The sequence below is a fragment of the Magnolia sinica genome, chromosome 2 (assembly GCF_029962835.1).
Source record: "Magnolia sinica isolate HGM2019 chromosome 2, MsV1, whole genome shotgun sequence".
Taxonomy (NCBI): Eukaryota; Viridiplantae; Streptophyta; class Magnoliopsida; order Magnoliales; family Magnoliaceae; genus Magnolia; species Magnolia sinica.
In genome coordinates, this window is record NC_080574.1 from 134,953,283 (window position 1) to 134,966,774 (window position 13,492).

Sequence of the window (13,492 nt, forward strand, 5' to 3'; positions counted from 1 at the left end):
TACATTTCAAGACCCATTTTGTTGCAATATTAGACCATCTCATCTGAAAAGAAAGACAATGACGTTTCCATTGCTTTGTCTCCTTTAGAAACAAAAAGCAAAAAAAGAGAAAGAAAAAAGAAAAAGAAGAAAAGCTATACATTGCTATACCCCACACCTCATCCGGGTTCCTGTGACCGTTCACCACCATTTAAAAAATGACAATGCCTCTTCCACCGTACACTATCATAGTTGTACAGAAATCCGGACCGCCCAATCCTCCACCCAACTGTGGATGGAGCACAATTTCACAAAATCAACAAAGCACCACACACTAGTTTAGCTCCAACCATCCAATTTATAACTATAAACTGGACGGTTATGATTGCTTAACAAGTGCAATTTTCGACATATGCTCCATCAACAATGTGCCCCACGACTTGGACGGTCTGGATATCCATACAAGAACTAACTTGGATCAGTCACTGTCACTCTTAGATGCTGATAAACTATCATAGGAGTGTAACCAGATTCAAAGAAGCTAAAAATCTACAAAGACCAAAACACCCAATAAAAAACTAAGGAATGATAGAATGTATACAGTTATACACTAAACATTGGTGTATGTTGGAGATGTAGACCCAATCAAAGCAAAGGAAGATGATGAGTGTATACACCAATGTTCAGAGTATGTACTATACACCGTATCATTCCTAGAGAAAACCAAACACCCCAAAAAAACAAGCTAAAATGGAGAGAACCTAAGACAATGCTTTCAAACTCTCAGCAAATATATACTAAGCTCTGGCCCACCATTCCCATCAGGATTCATCATGTAGAAGGCTTCTGAATCTCTGGACCCGATAACCCGCTCGAACCTGGCTCTCATGTACATGAGCTCACCCTCGGACCCGGCTCCATTCCCCGGCAGCACGCCTGCACCCATCGAAACGGGCCCCACTGCCTTCAGTACCTTCCACTCAGCGGGCCCACACTCTCGCTTCATCGCGAACCCACATTTCTTCCCGTTGCAATAAGTCCTCCACAGCGGCTCATCTAGCAACCTGACCCCTTTCTTCTCGACCGTCCGATCACACTCCAGCGCAATCCTCACTAGGCCCGACGCCATCTCTCTGACCAAACCGCTCGTGGGCGTGGCCAGCTCGATAAGCAAGGCCGGGCCCGTTTTGGGGTCATCCTGGAATGCGAAGTGCACATGTCCACGACGGTAGCCGAAGAGAGTGCCAGTGACCCTATTGCCAAGACCCGATGACAGATGCCACCGCGCCTTGGCAGCGAATCCAGTTAGAACTGACCGAATTCGCAATGCTGCAACTGTAGCCCCTGCTCCTATTTTCTTTCTAGGAGCTGAAGCTGTAGTTGGAGCTCCTATTTTTATATCTTCGCAGTTGAGTAGCGAAGAGGAGTTGAAGGAGAGGGATTCTTCTCTTTCTTCCTTCTCTTCATCCTTCTTTTTCCTCCATTGAAAGTGCCTCCTTGAAGAAGAAGAAGAGAATGAAGAGTCATGAGGGGTTTTTGCCATGATTGTTCTCATTCTCTTTTTCTCTTTCAGCTGAGGGATGTATGTAAGGGGAGTGAAAGATTGGTCGTATGATAGCAAAGAGATTGGGGGGAGATTCCTTTATTTCCTGCTTTTAGACATGTGGGGGCTGTCATTTATTCCATGCTTCTAGTCCTTTTTGTCAGGGGCTGTGTTCTAATCTTGGAGTACTACTCTCTCTACTCCTCAAAGGATTATTGCAGGAGAGAATCCTGACAAAAGGACGGGTCCAAGAGAGTAATGGGTCCACCTCAACCCCACCCAAAACGTACTAAAAATAATAATAAAGAAAAGCAGGAAAAAGAAGAAAAATGAATGAGGGACAAATTTCTCTATTAGTTGTGATTTTCATGTACCTTGTACTAGGTATATCATTTTAAGTAATCTAGACCGTTTATTTGGACTGCCAGTGGTTTGGTTTGGCCATATTTGTAGAAAATGGATGGTTCAGATCTTTCTTTTAATGTAGTTTTTTTTTTTTTTTTTTGTTATGCTATATTTGTAGTGGGACCCATTATATGGATTGTGTAGATGGGTTTACATCCAGGCCAGGTTTACATGGATAATTACTCAGGTTATAAGCCAAAGAACTAATACGTGAGCCAGCATTGTCGTACACGTGAATATTGCCACCACATGTATGGCATACCTGTGGCTAAATTCAAATAATCCAAATCATGAACCTGTTTAAATTACCAGTTACTATTGTAAAAGTGCAACGATTACCAATTCTTATGTATTGCTAATAACGTTTGCATTTGACCGCTGATTTCCCTATTAAATCACATTATGGTATTTTTCACTTATTTTAGGGTGTGTTTGTTTTACGTTTACCTCATTAGGAGTGTTTGGTTTTTCAATTAGATATATAAATACGAGATAAATCATTATATATATGTATAATTACAAAAATTCATTATTGTTGCATTTGATGTCTTAAATCGAGTCACATACATAGCCTATTTGATGTGCTTGATTAAATTGAGATTTTTCAGATTTTCTCATGTTAGTTGTTAGACTAGCTAATTGGGCACTTTATCGATGTCATCGATGAGTGTTCGATGACATCGAAGATCAGTTTGATGCCATCGAAGATGGCTCAATGCAATTAGAGAAATTTGGATTTTTCATTTTGTCTTTGGACTGTTTAGGTGTTAGTTCGATGCCAACGGCATGACTTTGATGCCATCGAAGGATAAATTTTGATGACATCAATCGGATCGTATAAATTTATGCAGAGTTGTGATTTTGTGGAATTTATTTTCAATTTTGCTTGGGATCTTTCCATAAGATATATATATATATATATATATATATATATATATATATATATATATATATATATATATATATATATATAGATGGGAAAAGGTACTATGCGCTCGACCTCACGAGTCCGTCCCATGAGGTCGAGCTATGTGGGCCCCACCGTGATGCGTTTTGAACATCTAACCCATCAGTCAGATATGCACCATTCCATCGTGGGCCTAGGTCTCAAAAATAAAGTCAATCCGTGACTTGTGTAGGCCACACCACATACAGAAGTGGGGAGAGGTCGTGCATCATTAAAACATTCATAATCAGTTTTTTGGGCCCACCGAGATGTGGTTTGCAAATCTAGCCCATCCATTATCTATGTCTCACTTGTATGAGGGTTCAGACCAAGTTTCAGCAGCATTCAAAACTCAATTGGGCCCCACCAAGTGCTTTTATATGTTTTAATGGTGTTTCACATGATTTTAGATGGTATGGCCCACCTGAGTTCCATATATGGCTGATTTTTGGGATATCCCATAATTTAGAGGGTACCCCCTAAATGCACGGTGTTGATGGTCGACACGCATCACGGTGGGGTCCACACAGCTCGACCTCGCGGGAGCTAATCGTGAGGTCGAGCGCATAGTACCTTTTTCCCTATATATATATATATATATATATATATATATATATATATATGGGTGTAAGCAGGATTGAGAGGAAGATCTAAGGTTTCTAATTCGTCCAAGGATAGGGGTGTACATCGAGTCGAACCGAGTCGAGTTGGCCTTGGCTCGACACGATTCGACCACTGTCTGACCTTAGCTTGAACTCGGCTCAGCTCGGTCCTCGAGCTTGACTAGCCAGCTCGGCTCAATTCGATCAGCAGCTCGAGCCAACTTCGAGCCGAGTCCACCGTTGAGGCATTTCCATAAACATCTGGATTGCACCTTTAAGATCGAGCCCAGTTCACCATTTCTGCAACTAGGAAGGAGTTTCATGCGGTCACTGGCATCGAGAAACAACTTCCATGGTGAAATCCCACCTGAAATCAGAAAACTCTTTTAAAATTTTCATTTGGTGAACAACAACCTATCTGACTGCTCAGCTATCCGACTGCTAATGGATAGTGTACCGTTCAGTTGCAAGGAGGAATCCCCAATAACCTGTCCGACTACTCAAAAATCAAAACCATCCTTCTAGATCAAAATAGTTGGTGAACAACATTAATGACAAAGTAACCGAGTCATCGAACTGGTTTGATCCGAGTTGAGTCGAGCTAGGGCCTGCTCGAACTTGGCTCGAACTCATTTTCGAGCTTAAAAAATCAACTTGACTTGGCTCAAACTCATTTTTGAGCTAAAAAAATTAACTCTACTCGGCTCGAACTCGACTTCAAACTGAGTCGAATCGAGCTTTTTCGAGTCGAGTGGAGTGAGCTAATCGAGCTAGCTCGGTTCGTGTACACCCCTATCCAAGGATTTCAAAGGGTGTAACAAGGGTGAGATTCAATGTTGTTCGAATCAGGTAAGCTCTTTCTTTTTGTAATTTCTACTTTCATAGTGATTATTTGTTACTCTGTGCTGTGGTTTTTTTCCGCAAAGGTTTTTCCACGTTAAAATTATCGCATGCTCTTTGTATTTGCTTGATACTATTGGATTACTCTCCTAAATTCATTGCTTTCGCGGTCCCCTAACAATTATATATGTATATTTATTTCAATTACATATATAATGATTTTTATGAGTGTTTCTTTGAGAGAAAAATGACTATATGATTATGCTTTGAAAATAATGTCAAATGCATGCAATAAAAAAGATTGGGTACTTATACTTTTAAAATTTGTGGGTACCATAGTGTGTGTGTGTGTGATCCACGCCATCCATCCATCCTACTATCTCATTTTGGGGCATGAACCCAAATTTGAGGTAGATTGGAAGCACAAGTGGACCACACCACACGAATCAGTTAGGTTAATGACATTCACCATTAAAACTTTCATAAGGCCCATGGGGATATGTATCTAATCATCTAACTTATTCATAAGATCACATTGACATATAAGAATGATCTACACAAATATTAGCTTGATCCAAAACCTCTATGAGTACTCCTAGGAAGTTTTCAAGGTTAAGTGTTCAATTCCCATCATTTCTTATACTGTAGTTACTTTGAGCTTTAAATTTATCTTATTTTTTAACTCATGCACTAAAACGAACCCGCGGAAAGAATAAACAATATGGATAAGCTACATACATCAAATTGGGCTCCACAATTTATATGTAGAAATTGTAGGAATTTAATTTATAAGTTAGCCTTACAAACAAGCTCAACAACATTGAGAGTTTCAACACCTGGTCAAGGGTTCAAGTACCCATAGGTGGTGAAATTCCACCAGTGTGAGTGTGTGGGGGTGTGTGTGCGCGGCGTAAAGAAAAAAAAAAAGAAAGCACGTCAACTTCAGAATTGTTGCCGAAAATACATGGGTAAATAATCATTACTCATTTATCATTAATTACATCGATAAATGAAAAATCAAATACTCCCTAAATGAAAGAAAATGTTGTCATGGTTTCAGTTTGTTTTATTTATCTAATGATGTCATTTATATTCGACAGGAATGATGATAGATAAATATTATACATATTAAAATTTTATAATATAAAATTATAATAATTTAAATTTATTTTTTTAATTAAATATGTATATTTATATACCTTAATACTTTTTTAAATAAACATTAAAATATATAAATAATAGCTTGCTTATATTACTTTACATAGAATGTAGAAAAGTATAATGTCAAGTTATCACATTCATAAGGACGTGGGATTTTAATGAGAGGAAAAGCGCGATAAAATTATAAATTCCTCCACTTGGTCCCTTAAAAATTGCATTTGATCGTCATTTTTATATCTGTTTGGCCATGATAAAATTATAATAATAACAATTTTCTTTCATATTATTGTAGTAATTGGTAATCCTAACAGCCCTAGCTATTTGATGAGCGTTTGTCAAGGATAAATGTAAAAATTTAATGGATAAAAATTCAATGATAAATTACCCTATAATTAGGAGATTGGATTGCCTAACTTAGCTGATTTTGTTGTTATGATTTGGTGGGGCCATAGTTTGGACGGTTTGGATGAAAGTACTTACTTGCTTCTTGTATAGTCCATGTTGTACTGTGCATAGATGGTTCATACTCCGGCAGATTATCACGTACGTTGAGAGAGAGAAAGAGCCGTTTGAATTGAAATAAAGACGTTTGAATGGAAAAAAGAGAAGGGAATCTAAAGAGTTTGTGAGTACGGGAGTATTCGCCATTTCGCATTGCATTGACTGTCCATCAGCACAATTTGGACCCAAATGAAAGAATGATAAGATGATCATAAACGTCCATCTTAAGGTATCTATCACGTCTGGGCCATTTCCAAAATCACTGAACCCAGATCCAAATGGTCCGGCTGAATACGGCCCGCTGAATATATTTTTTCAACCGTAGATACAAAAGTATGACAATCAATGGTCAGATCATCATCCATTCGACTTAAGTTTTAGTCCATATGCAATCTATGATATCTTAAAAAAATGGAAGGTTGCGATCAAACTAAGATCTCTTTTTGCAAGCCCCAGGAAGCAATGTATGGTGAAAAGTATACATGTCAATGTACAGAAAGACTGACGTGGGGCGAGCAGACAAATGAGGAAAGGGTGGGCCAGGGAAGAAAGGGAAGGTTGACTGAACGGCTGACTGCATTGGAAACAGTTATGGTCAGGTGAGGACACACCAGCCGTACAAACCTTACATCCTACACACACATCAGCGCCGTGTCTCTTTTGTGGAGTGACGTTGTCTAATGTGCGCCGATGGTGGATAGGGACTCATCGATCAAATTGCCCCCTCCCATGTTCTGCCAATGTTGGCTTTGGACGTGACTCGTTTTTGGTGCTCATCATCATCAACCGTGCATGTGGGGCCCATTGTTCAGTAATGATTCATACAGGTGATTTTACCAGAAACTACAGTGGAGAGAGGAAGATACAGGTTGTTTTTAGGTTGGAAGATCCTAGCCGTCCAATCTTTGGTATTTTATCATATAAGGTTCCACCATTGATTGGGTACATTTTAAAAGCTTACTCGGTGTGATCTAACCATCCAAAGAAAGTAAATTTCCATGGACGGCGTTGATTTGCATTGAGTGAGATTTACATGGAAAGAACAAGTTATAAAATTTTTATTTATTTATTTATTTATTGCCCAAAATGCAAGTAAATATTCTCTTATTGGTGGGGTTTTATGCCCAATTTGTGTTATGTGTAGTTCAAATAATATAAAGGAGAGCCTCAATGATAATTTCATGAAATTTAGTGCAACTTTACCCTAAATAACTCTATCATCATTGTTGAGGTCAAAATCTAACTACCCTCCGCTTGGACACTCAAACTCCGAGCCGCTTTAGAGACTTCAACCTGTACAGAAGTGGTGAGCAAAGGAAACCTTGGCTTGGACAGGAGACCCTCCGATGCCTAAGTCAGGTCAAGGGAATCTGGGTCTAAGTTGAGATGTAGAGGGAGGGTGTGAGATGATCATTACAAGATTCCGCTCTGAATTCCGGACGGACCGACTCATCCTTAGATCATTTCATCTGGAGCCTAGGAGCGAGATCGTACCAGTCGTCGAATCGGAGGTCCGTCCCTCACCTATACTCATGACTCCGAGCTTAGTCCTATGCCTTGAGTCGGCTCTGTATAACCTTAGACCTCGGAGCTGAGACGTCTCTGATCTTTCCATAACAGAAGCCCCCTACTCTCCGAGTTCCGACATGGGCTCAGAGAGTAAGCACATGCAGAAGATCGGTTGCTTTCACTATTGTGCCCTCAGCACAAGCAGTCGCAATCATGGTTTCCGTATCCAAAAAGATACGCACTCGGGGTTTTTCATCCGCAGGTTAACCTCAAGCAGACGCGTGGCGACGGTTAAGATCTCGAATCATTAGAGAAATTATAAGGGATCGCCACGTCAGCCACAAGAGGTGGCTAGATGACGCTTCTGCTTGGAGCTCGCCGCCCGATGCCAGAGGCACACGCCTTAACAATACTTGGGCTAGTGACACTCAACCATGTGTCTTTCGCAGTTGGCTCGAGACGGTTTGGCTGCGGCAATCAAGTCTCGCCATTAATGTGAGAATCACTTGCGGGTTATAAAAACTCCTAGCGCTCGGAAACGTTAGAGTCGAGTCGATCCTAACTGATTGGGTGAGTCGACCAAAACCGAGTAGACTTCATCCAATTTGAAGTCAAACTGAGTCGAGTTCGGGTCATTTAATAGCTCGACGCGACTTGACCCGAAATCCAAGGTATTGAGTCGGCCCGTACACACACACACACACACACACACACACACACACACACACACACACACATATATATATAACTCAGATTTGACATTCGGCTTGAGCACATGGAACCTGACTCGACTCGGTGCTGACTCAACTTGACTCAGTACTTGTAACTAGGTTGGATTTGGCCCGGATTAGTCCAGGCTAGACTTGTGCTCGGATTGGGTCAAGCATGCTGGTCTCGGTGCCAAGCCTGGTCGAGTTTGAGTCAAGTCTATTTCAAAACCAAATTGAGTCGGGTCAGCTCTAACTTGGTCCGAGCCGATTTGATGCCCAGCTCTACCCGCAACGTAAAAAGGTGAAGAAATAACAAAAGTGAAAATGAGTTTTGGGCTGGGCCTGGGTAGGTCTCGTCCCATATTTTGAACTGTTTTGGGCCCTCCAATGCACAGTAGGATGCTAAAAGAGAAATTGAGCGAGCACACTTTTGGAAATCGGCATTCACAGGCAATGCTGGACACGTGTGAAAGATTCCAGATGTTCATCATGACCCGTCCATTTGTCTTCTATGATGAGGCCTAAAACTCTAATACTGCCCCTTGGGCCAGAAATTCTAGACAGTAAAGCCCGTCAGATGGAATTGATTTTGGGTCAGCTCTGCAGGACAAATAGTAAACGCATCATATAAATCCAACGGCCCACATTGCTAGGCCTTTAAACAGTTTCAACTGGTTAGGCCTACCAAAGATCTCACATACGTGTACCCTTCGGAAGGTGAGCCATGACAAAGTGTGTGAGATCCGAGCCACTTATCACGTGGTCCTGGATGTGTAGATACCATGTCTCAAAAATCAGTTAAAGTTGATTGGACGTGTACAAAATGAATGGACGGTTAAGAGAAATCGGACCAACGGTCCTAATTCCATGTACTCACGTTGCCCAGACGATGATCTGATTGGTGTGATTTATAAACAAGGCATCTCGGCAATGGATAGCGCTGGATGAACAGCTCCAATCTCCCACACACGTGCCTCTTCCCACGTGCGAAGTACAAAGTCTCTCACTGATAGAGGCCGTCCATCAGAAATTTACGAATAGGGATATAATTAATCGCGTTGGTTGGGACCATCATAGATTGCTTGTAATTAATCTAAAGATTAGGCAATCGTAACCGTCCCATGCATGTCTTGGAAAAATGGATGGCTATAAAAATAAGAGTAATTAACGGTTGGATTGGCTCATCTGAACCGTGTGATCTTTCGGATACTGGCTAGTAAAATGTATTCTGAACTTAATAGACAGTTCAGATCGATCAATTGGACAGTCCAAGAACCAGAATATGGTAGAGCCATATTGCTACATTAAGCGTGGTGTTGTTATCTTTCAATCAGGATCGTCCATCTAGTGGGACCCACTTTGGATGGGAATTGGTTCAAGATATGCACAGATCAGACAATCCTAACCATCCAAGGTGGCCTTCAAATCGATGGTGGGAACAAAAACAGTTAAGGGCTGACCTGAAGTGCTGGAAAGGAAAGATATGTGATGGCAACGGTCTTCTGATAAGTATGATTTTCAAAAGAGCGTCTATGTCCATCCATAACGAGGCCAACTAGTTGGACGGTTCCGATTGATGGATAACACGGCCACGTGTAATGCAGAGAGATGATTTTACCGAATTCCGGTTCTTCCAGCTCCCATGGCTAATATAGATAATACTAATACGGCCCAGGTCCTGACTAAAACACCTGATGAATGGGCCATGATGGTCCGTTGGTCTTTTAGCCGTGGGAGCTGGAAGAATGGGCCATGATGTGACCTGGTCTTCGGCCTAGGCTGATTGTGACCTGGCCTAGTTACAGATGTATGGACCAAAAGACCAACGGACCATCATAGCCCATTCACAGCCCTGCGGTTGTGGCCGGCCCGTCTGATCTTGAGGCCCAATGGTCAAGTTGGAGCCTAAAAATTAAGCTAGTTTAATAACGGGCTGGGCTCAGGCTTCCTTAAGAGCCCATCAGCCCATCCTGACCTACTTGGCTTTCTAGGGCACTTTTGTCAATATCATGCACGACATGGCAGACTTGATGAACAGCCCAGATATTGCAGAAAAGTGGGAGACTGCGGTCCCGGCGGCCTATTTTGGCCTGTAACTGGCCCAGATCACAATCATCCCTAGACAGGCCCAGGCCCGGCCCGCCCGTGTCGGTGCACCATCAATCATAACAAAAGAAACCATGCAAAAATCTAGCTACAATGTCCGACGATTGATGCAATGTATTTTTCACCGTCCAATTAATGGCCATTGTAAGAAGCATTTTTTTTGTGGTTTGGATCATTCAATCAATTTTTAAATTTTTGGGTAGTGACCTATGTAAGAGGTGACCATTTTAGTGGACGGACCCGATCAATGAGCATATTGTAGTAAAGGACATCATTGACCCTCCCACATGAGAGTAGAAAAATGATACTGCATAGTCAACTGTAGTGTGGGGCCCATGTCATGTCTGTGTGGCATCCAACCCGTCCAGAAGATCTGAGCCAGGGACGTCCCAAAATAAGGCCATTGCGATCATCAGGCGGGTAATTAAGGCCATGGTTCTCATGGCCAATCAAACTGCCAAAACGTCCATTTTCATGTGGATGGACCACCTGATGATGGGATTGGTCTGATTTTGGGGCCCACCAATTTTCATGATGAGAACGTTTTTTAACGGTCTGGATGTCAAACAAGTCACTACTTACAGATCTTTAATATTCTCATTATGGGCCCGGTCACTCTTCTAAACACTAATTGGATTGTTTGGATCGTCCAATCAAAGGGATTTTAGAGGGATGAGTAAAAATAAAGATGGTCCCACATGATGGCATGCTCTGCATCAATGTTCACACATCTCTAGAATACTCAATATGGACAGTCCATTTTCATATTGAGACAGATTAGGATCATCCAATCTAACTGATTCGAGACAGATGAGCAATTAAAGGATGGATTGTGCACAACGCACTTAATATTGACCGTCCATTTCCCTAATCACTAATTGGATGGTTAAGATCATCTTATTATAGTGATTTGGGAGTGATGGTCAATCAAAGATGGGCCTTATGTGATGGATAGTCGACGCCGTTGCGTAGATCTTACAAGCGTACTTAATATTGACCATCCATTTCCCAAACCAACAATCGGATGGTTAGGATCATCCTATCAAAGTGATTTGAGACTGATGGGAAATCAAAGGTGGATCTCACATGATACATGGTCTGCATCAATGGTTAGATCTCTCTAGTATATGTAATATGGGCCATCCATTTCCCAAACCACTAATTGGATGGTCAGAATCAATCAATCTAAGTAATCTGAGAGGTACAGGCCAACGAAAGTGGGTTCTCATGATGGAGGGTCAATATTAATGCCTAGACCTTCCTAGGATACTTGTTATGGACCATGCATTTTCCCAGCCACTAATCGGATGGTTAGGATCATCTAACCAGAGTGGTTTGAGAGGGCTTGGCAATTGAGGATGGGCCCACATGATGTATGGTCCATGTCAGACCTTTCTTTTGTAATGAATATTATGGATTGTTCATTTTCATCTCCCCTGATCGAATGGTTAAGAACATCTGATCAAATTGATTTGATAGAGATAGCCATCAATGCTTGGCTCCACATGATGCATCCATTTCAATGATCACATCTTTTCAAGTATAATCATTGTGGATCATCCATTTCCATAACTGTTTAACAGATGGTGGGATGCATGTTCATGTGTGTTGTGGGACCCACACATATATGGTGGGATGCATTATATAAGCTATGCGTGCTAATAACATTGTTGGGTCAATTTCAGGTTGTATGGGAAAAATAAACATTGTTGGGTCAATTTCAGGTTGTATAGGAAAAATAAACTAAGGGTCTATTTGAATTATTGACCACAACAGTAATGGGGTGTAAATGATTAACCCTGGTTGAGAGTAAAAAGGGATGTTTATTGTACGTTACACTAATATTGTGGTTGTATGCACATGGATGCAAATTTCTCAATATGTGTCCACATTGCCCATCTATTTTATAATATCATTTTAGGACATGATCAAAAAAATGAGACATCCAAAGCCCAAGTAGACCACACTAGATTAAGCAGTGGGGACAATGAGTCCATTGTTGAAACCTTCTTAAGACCCACCATGATATTTATTTTCCATCCAACATATTGTAAGGTTAGAGCCAAGGATGAACGGAAAACACAAATATCAACTTAATTCAAAACTTCTGTGGCCCCTATAGAGTTTTTAATGGTAGGCCATCAATTCCTATTACTTTATGTAGTGTGGTCCACTTGGACTTTGGATCTGCTTATTTTTAGGCTCATTCTCTAAAAGGATCTTGCTAGATGGACGAGCTTTGCCGCTAAAGGACCTCCACAATCCGCCTCTTGCAGCGGTTGGGAAGGATTATTTGATTTGACAGGTGGGTTCCATCACATTACCGTGATAGTCAACCACCCAAACATACCCTAAAAGCACAGTTTCTAAGGATATTAAATGCAATGTTGGAGCTAGCTATGACATGGATTTTGAATTATTTGTACCCACATGGACTATTCTAAATTTCCATTTTTGGCAGCCCTACTAACACACATGTGGGTGGTTGGATAATTGTTGAATCCTAGTAATAGATAGTCAAAGTTTATGTGGACTAGACTTTTGATTCATAATCATAGGTTGGTCCACAAAGATGGTAGGTCTAGTCTTTGTTACGAATAGGTTCAACCAGGTTGATATTGAAATTCAACAATCCTAATGGACTCGTGTTGAAGCTGAATGGTCTGCTTTGAATGATGTTAAAGATGAATAATTTAATTAAACTATATCAAAGATGAATAGTCTAATTAGTATAAAATGAAAATCTACAATCTAATTTAAAGGATATTGAAAGTGAGTGATGCGATTGTGTTAAAATTAGAAATTAATTGTCCAATCAATATTAAAAATTAATGATCGAAATAGACCTATGTTGAAGATGAATGGTTTGACAAGTAGTAAGGATGAATGGTACTGATATCAAAGATGAATGGACTGATTAGTCCAAAATTGAGGATCAATAGTTCAAGTGGAGCAATATTGAAAATGAACGGTCCAAATGTGTTGAAATATTTGATAAATTGCCTTATTAGATTGAGATTGAAAGTGAGTAGCCAGATTTCACCAATGTCAAACTGAATGGTCCTTTTGGAACGACAGTAAAGATAAAAGGACATATCAGACTAATATCAAAGGTGAATACTCTATGTCAATGGATTAGTAATTCATTGGACTAATGCTAATAAATCATCTTATTAGCATTAGTTATAAA

The 13,492-nt window shown here is 40.6% G+C and overlaps 1 protein-coding gene across 1 annotated transcript; it reads right to left on the reverse strand.

Annotated features, from left to right (window-relative positions):
- LOC131237769 (protein MIZU-KUSSEI 1) lies at positions 1-1,767 on the reverse strand. Its single transcript, XM_058235737.1, has one exon. The coding sequence runs from the start codon at positions 1,532-1,534 to the stop codon at positions 755-757; it is 780 nt and encodes a 259-aa protein (XP_058091720.1). The 5' UTR covers positions 1,535-1,767; the 3' UTR covers positions 1-754.
- Positions 1,768-13,492: the final 11,725 nt, after the last annotated feature.

What these genes read in the sequence shown, in the direction of transcription:
- LOC131237769 (XM_058235737.1), bottom strand. Translation starts at nt 1,534, where the DNA reads ATGAGAACAATCATGGCAAAAACCCCTCATGACTCTTCATTCTCTTCT.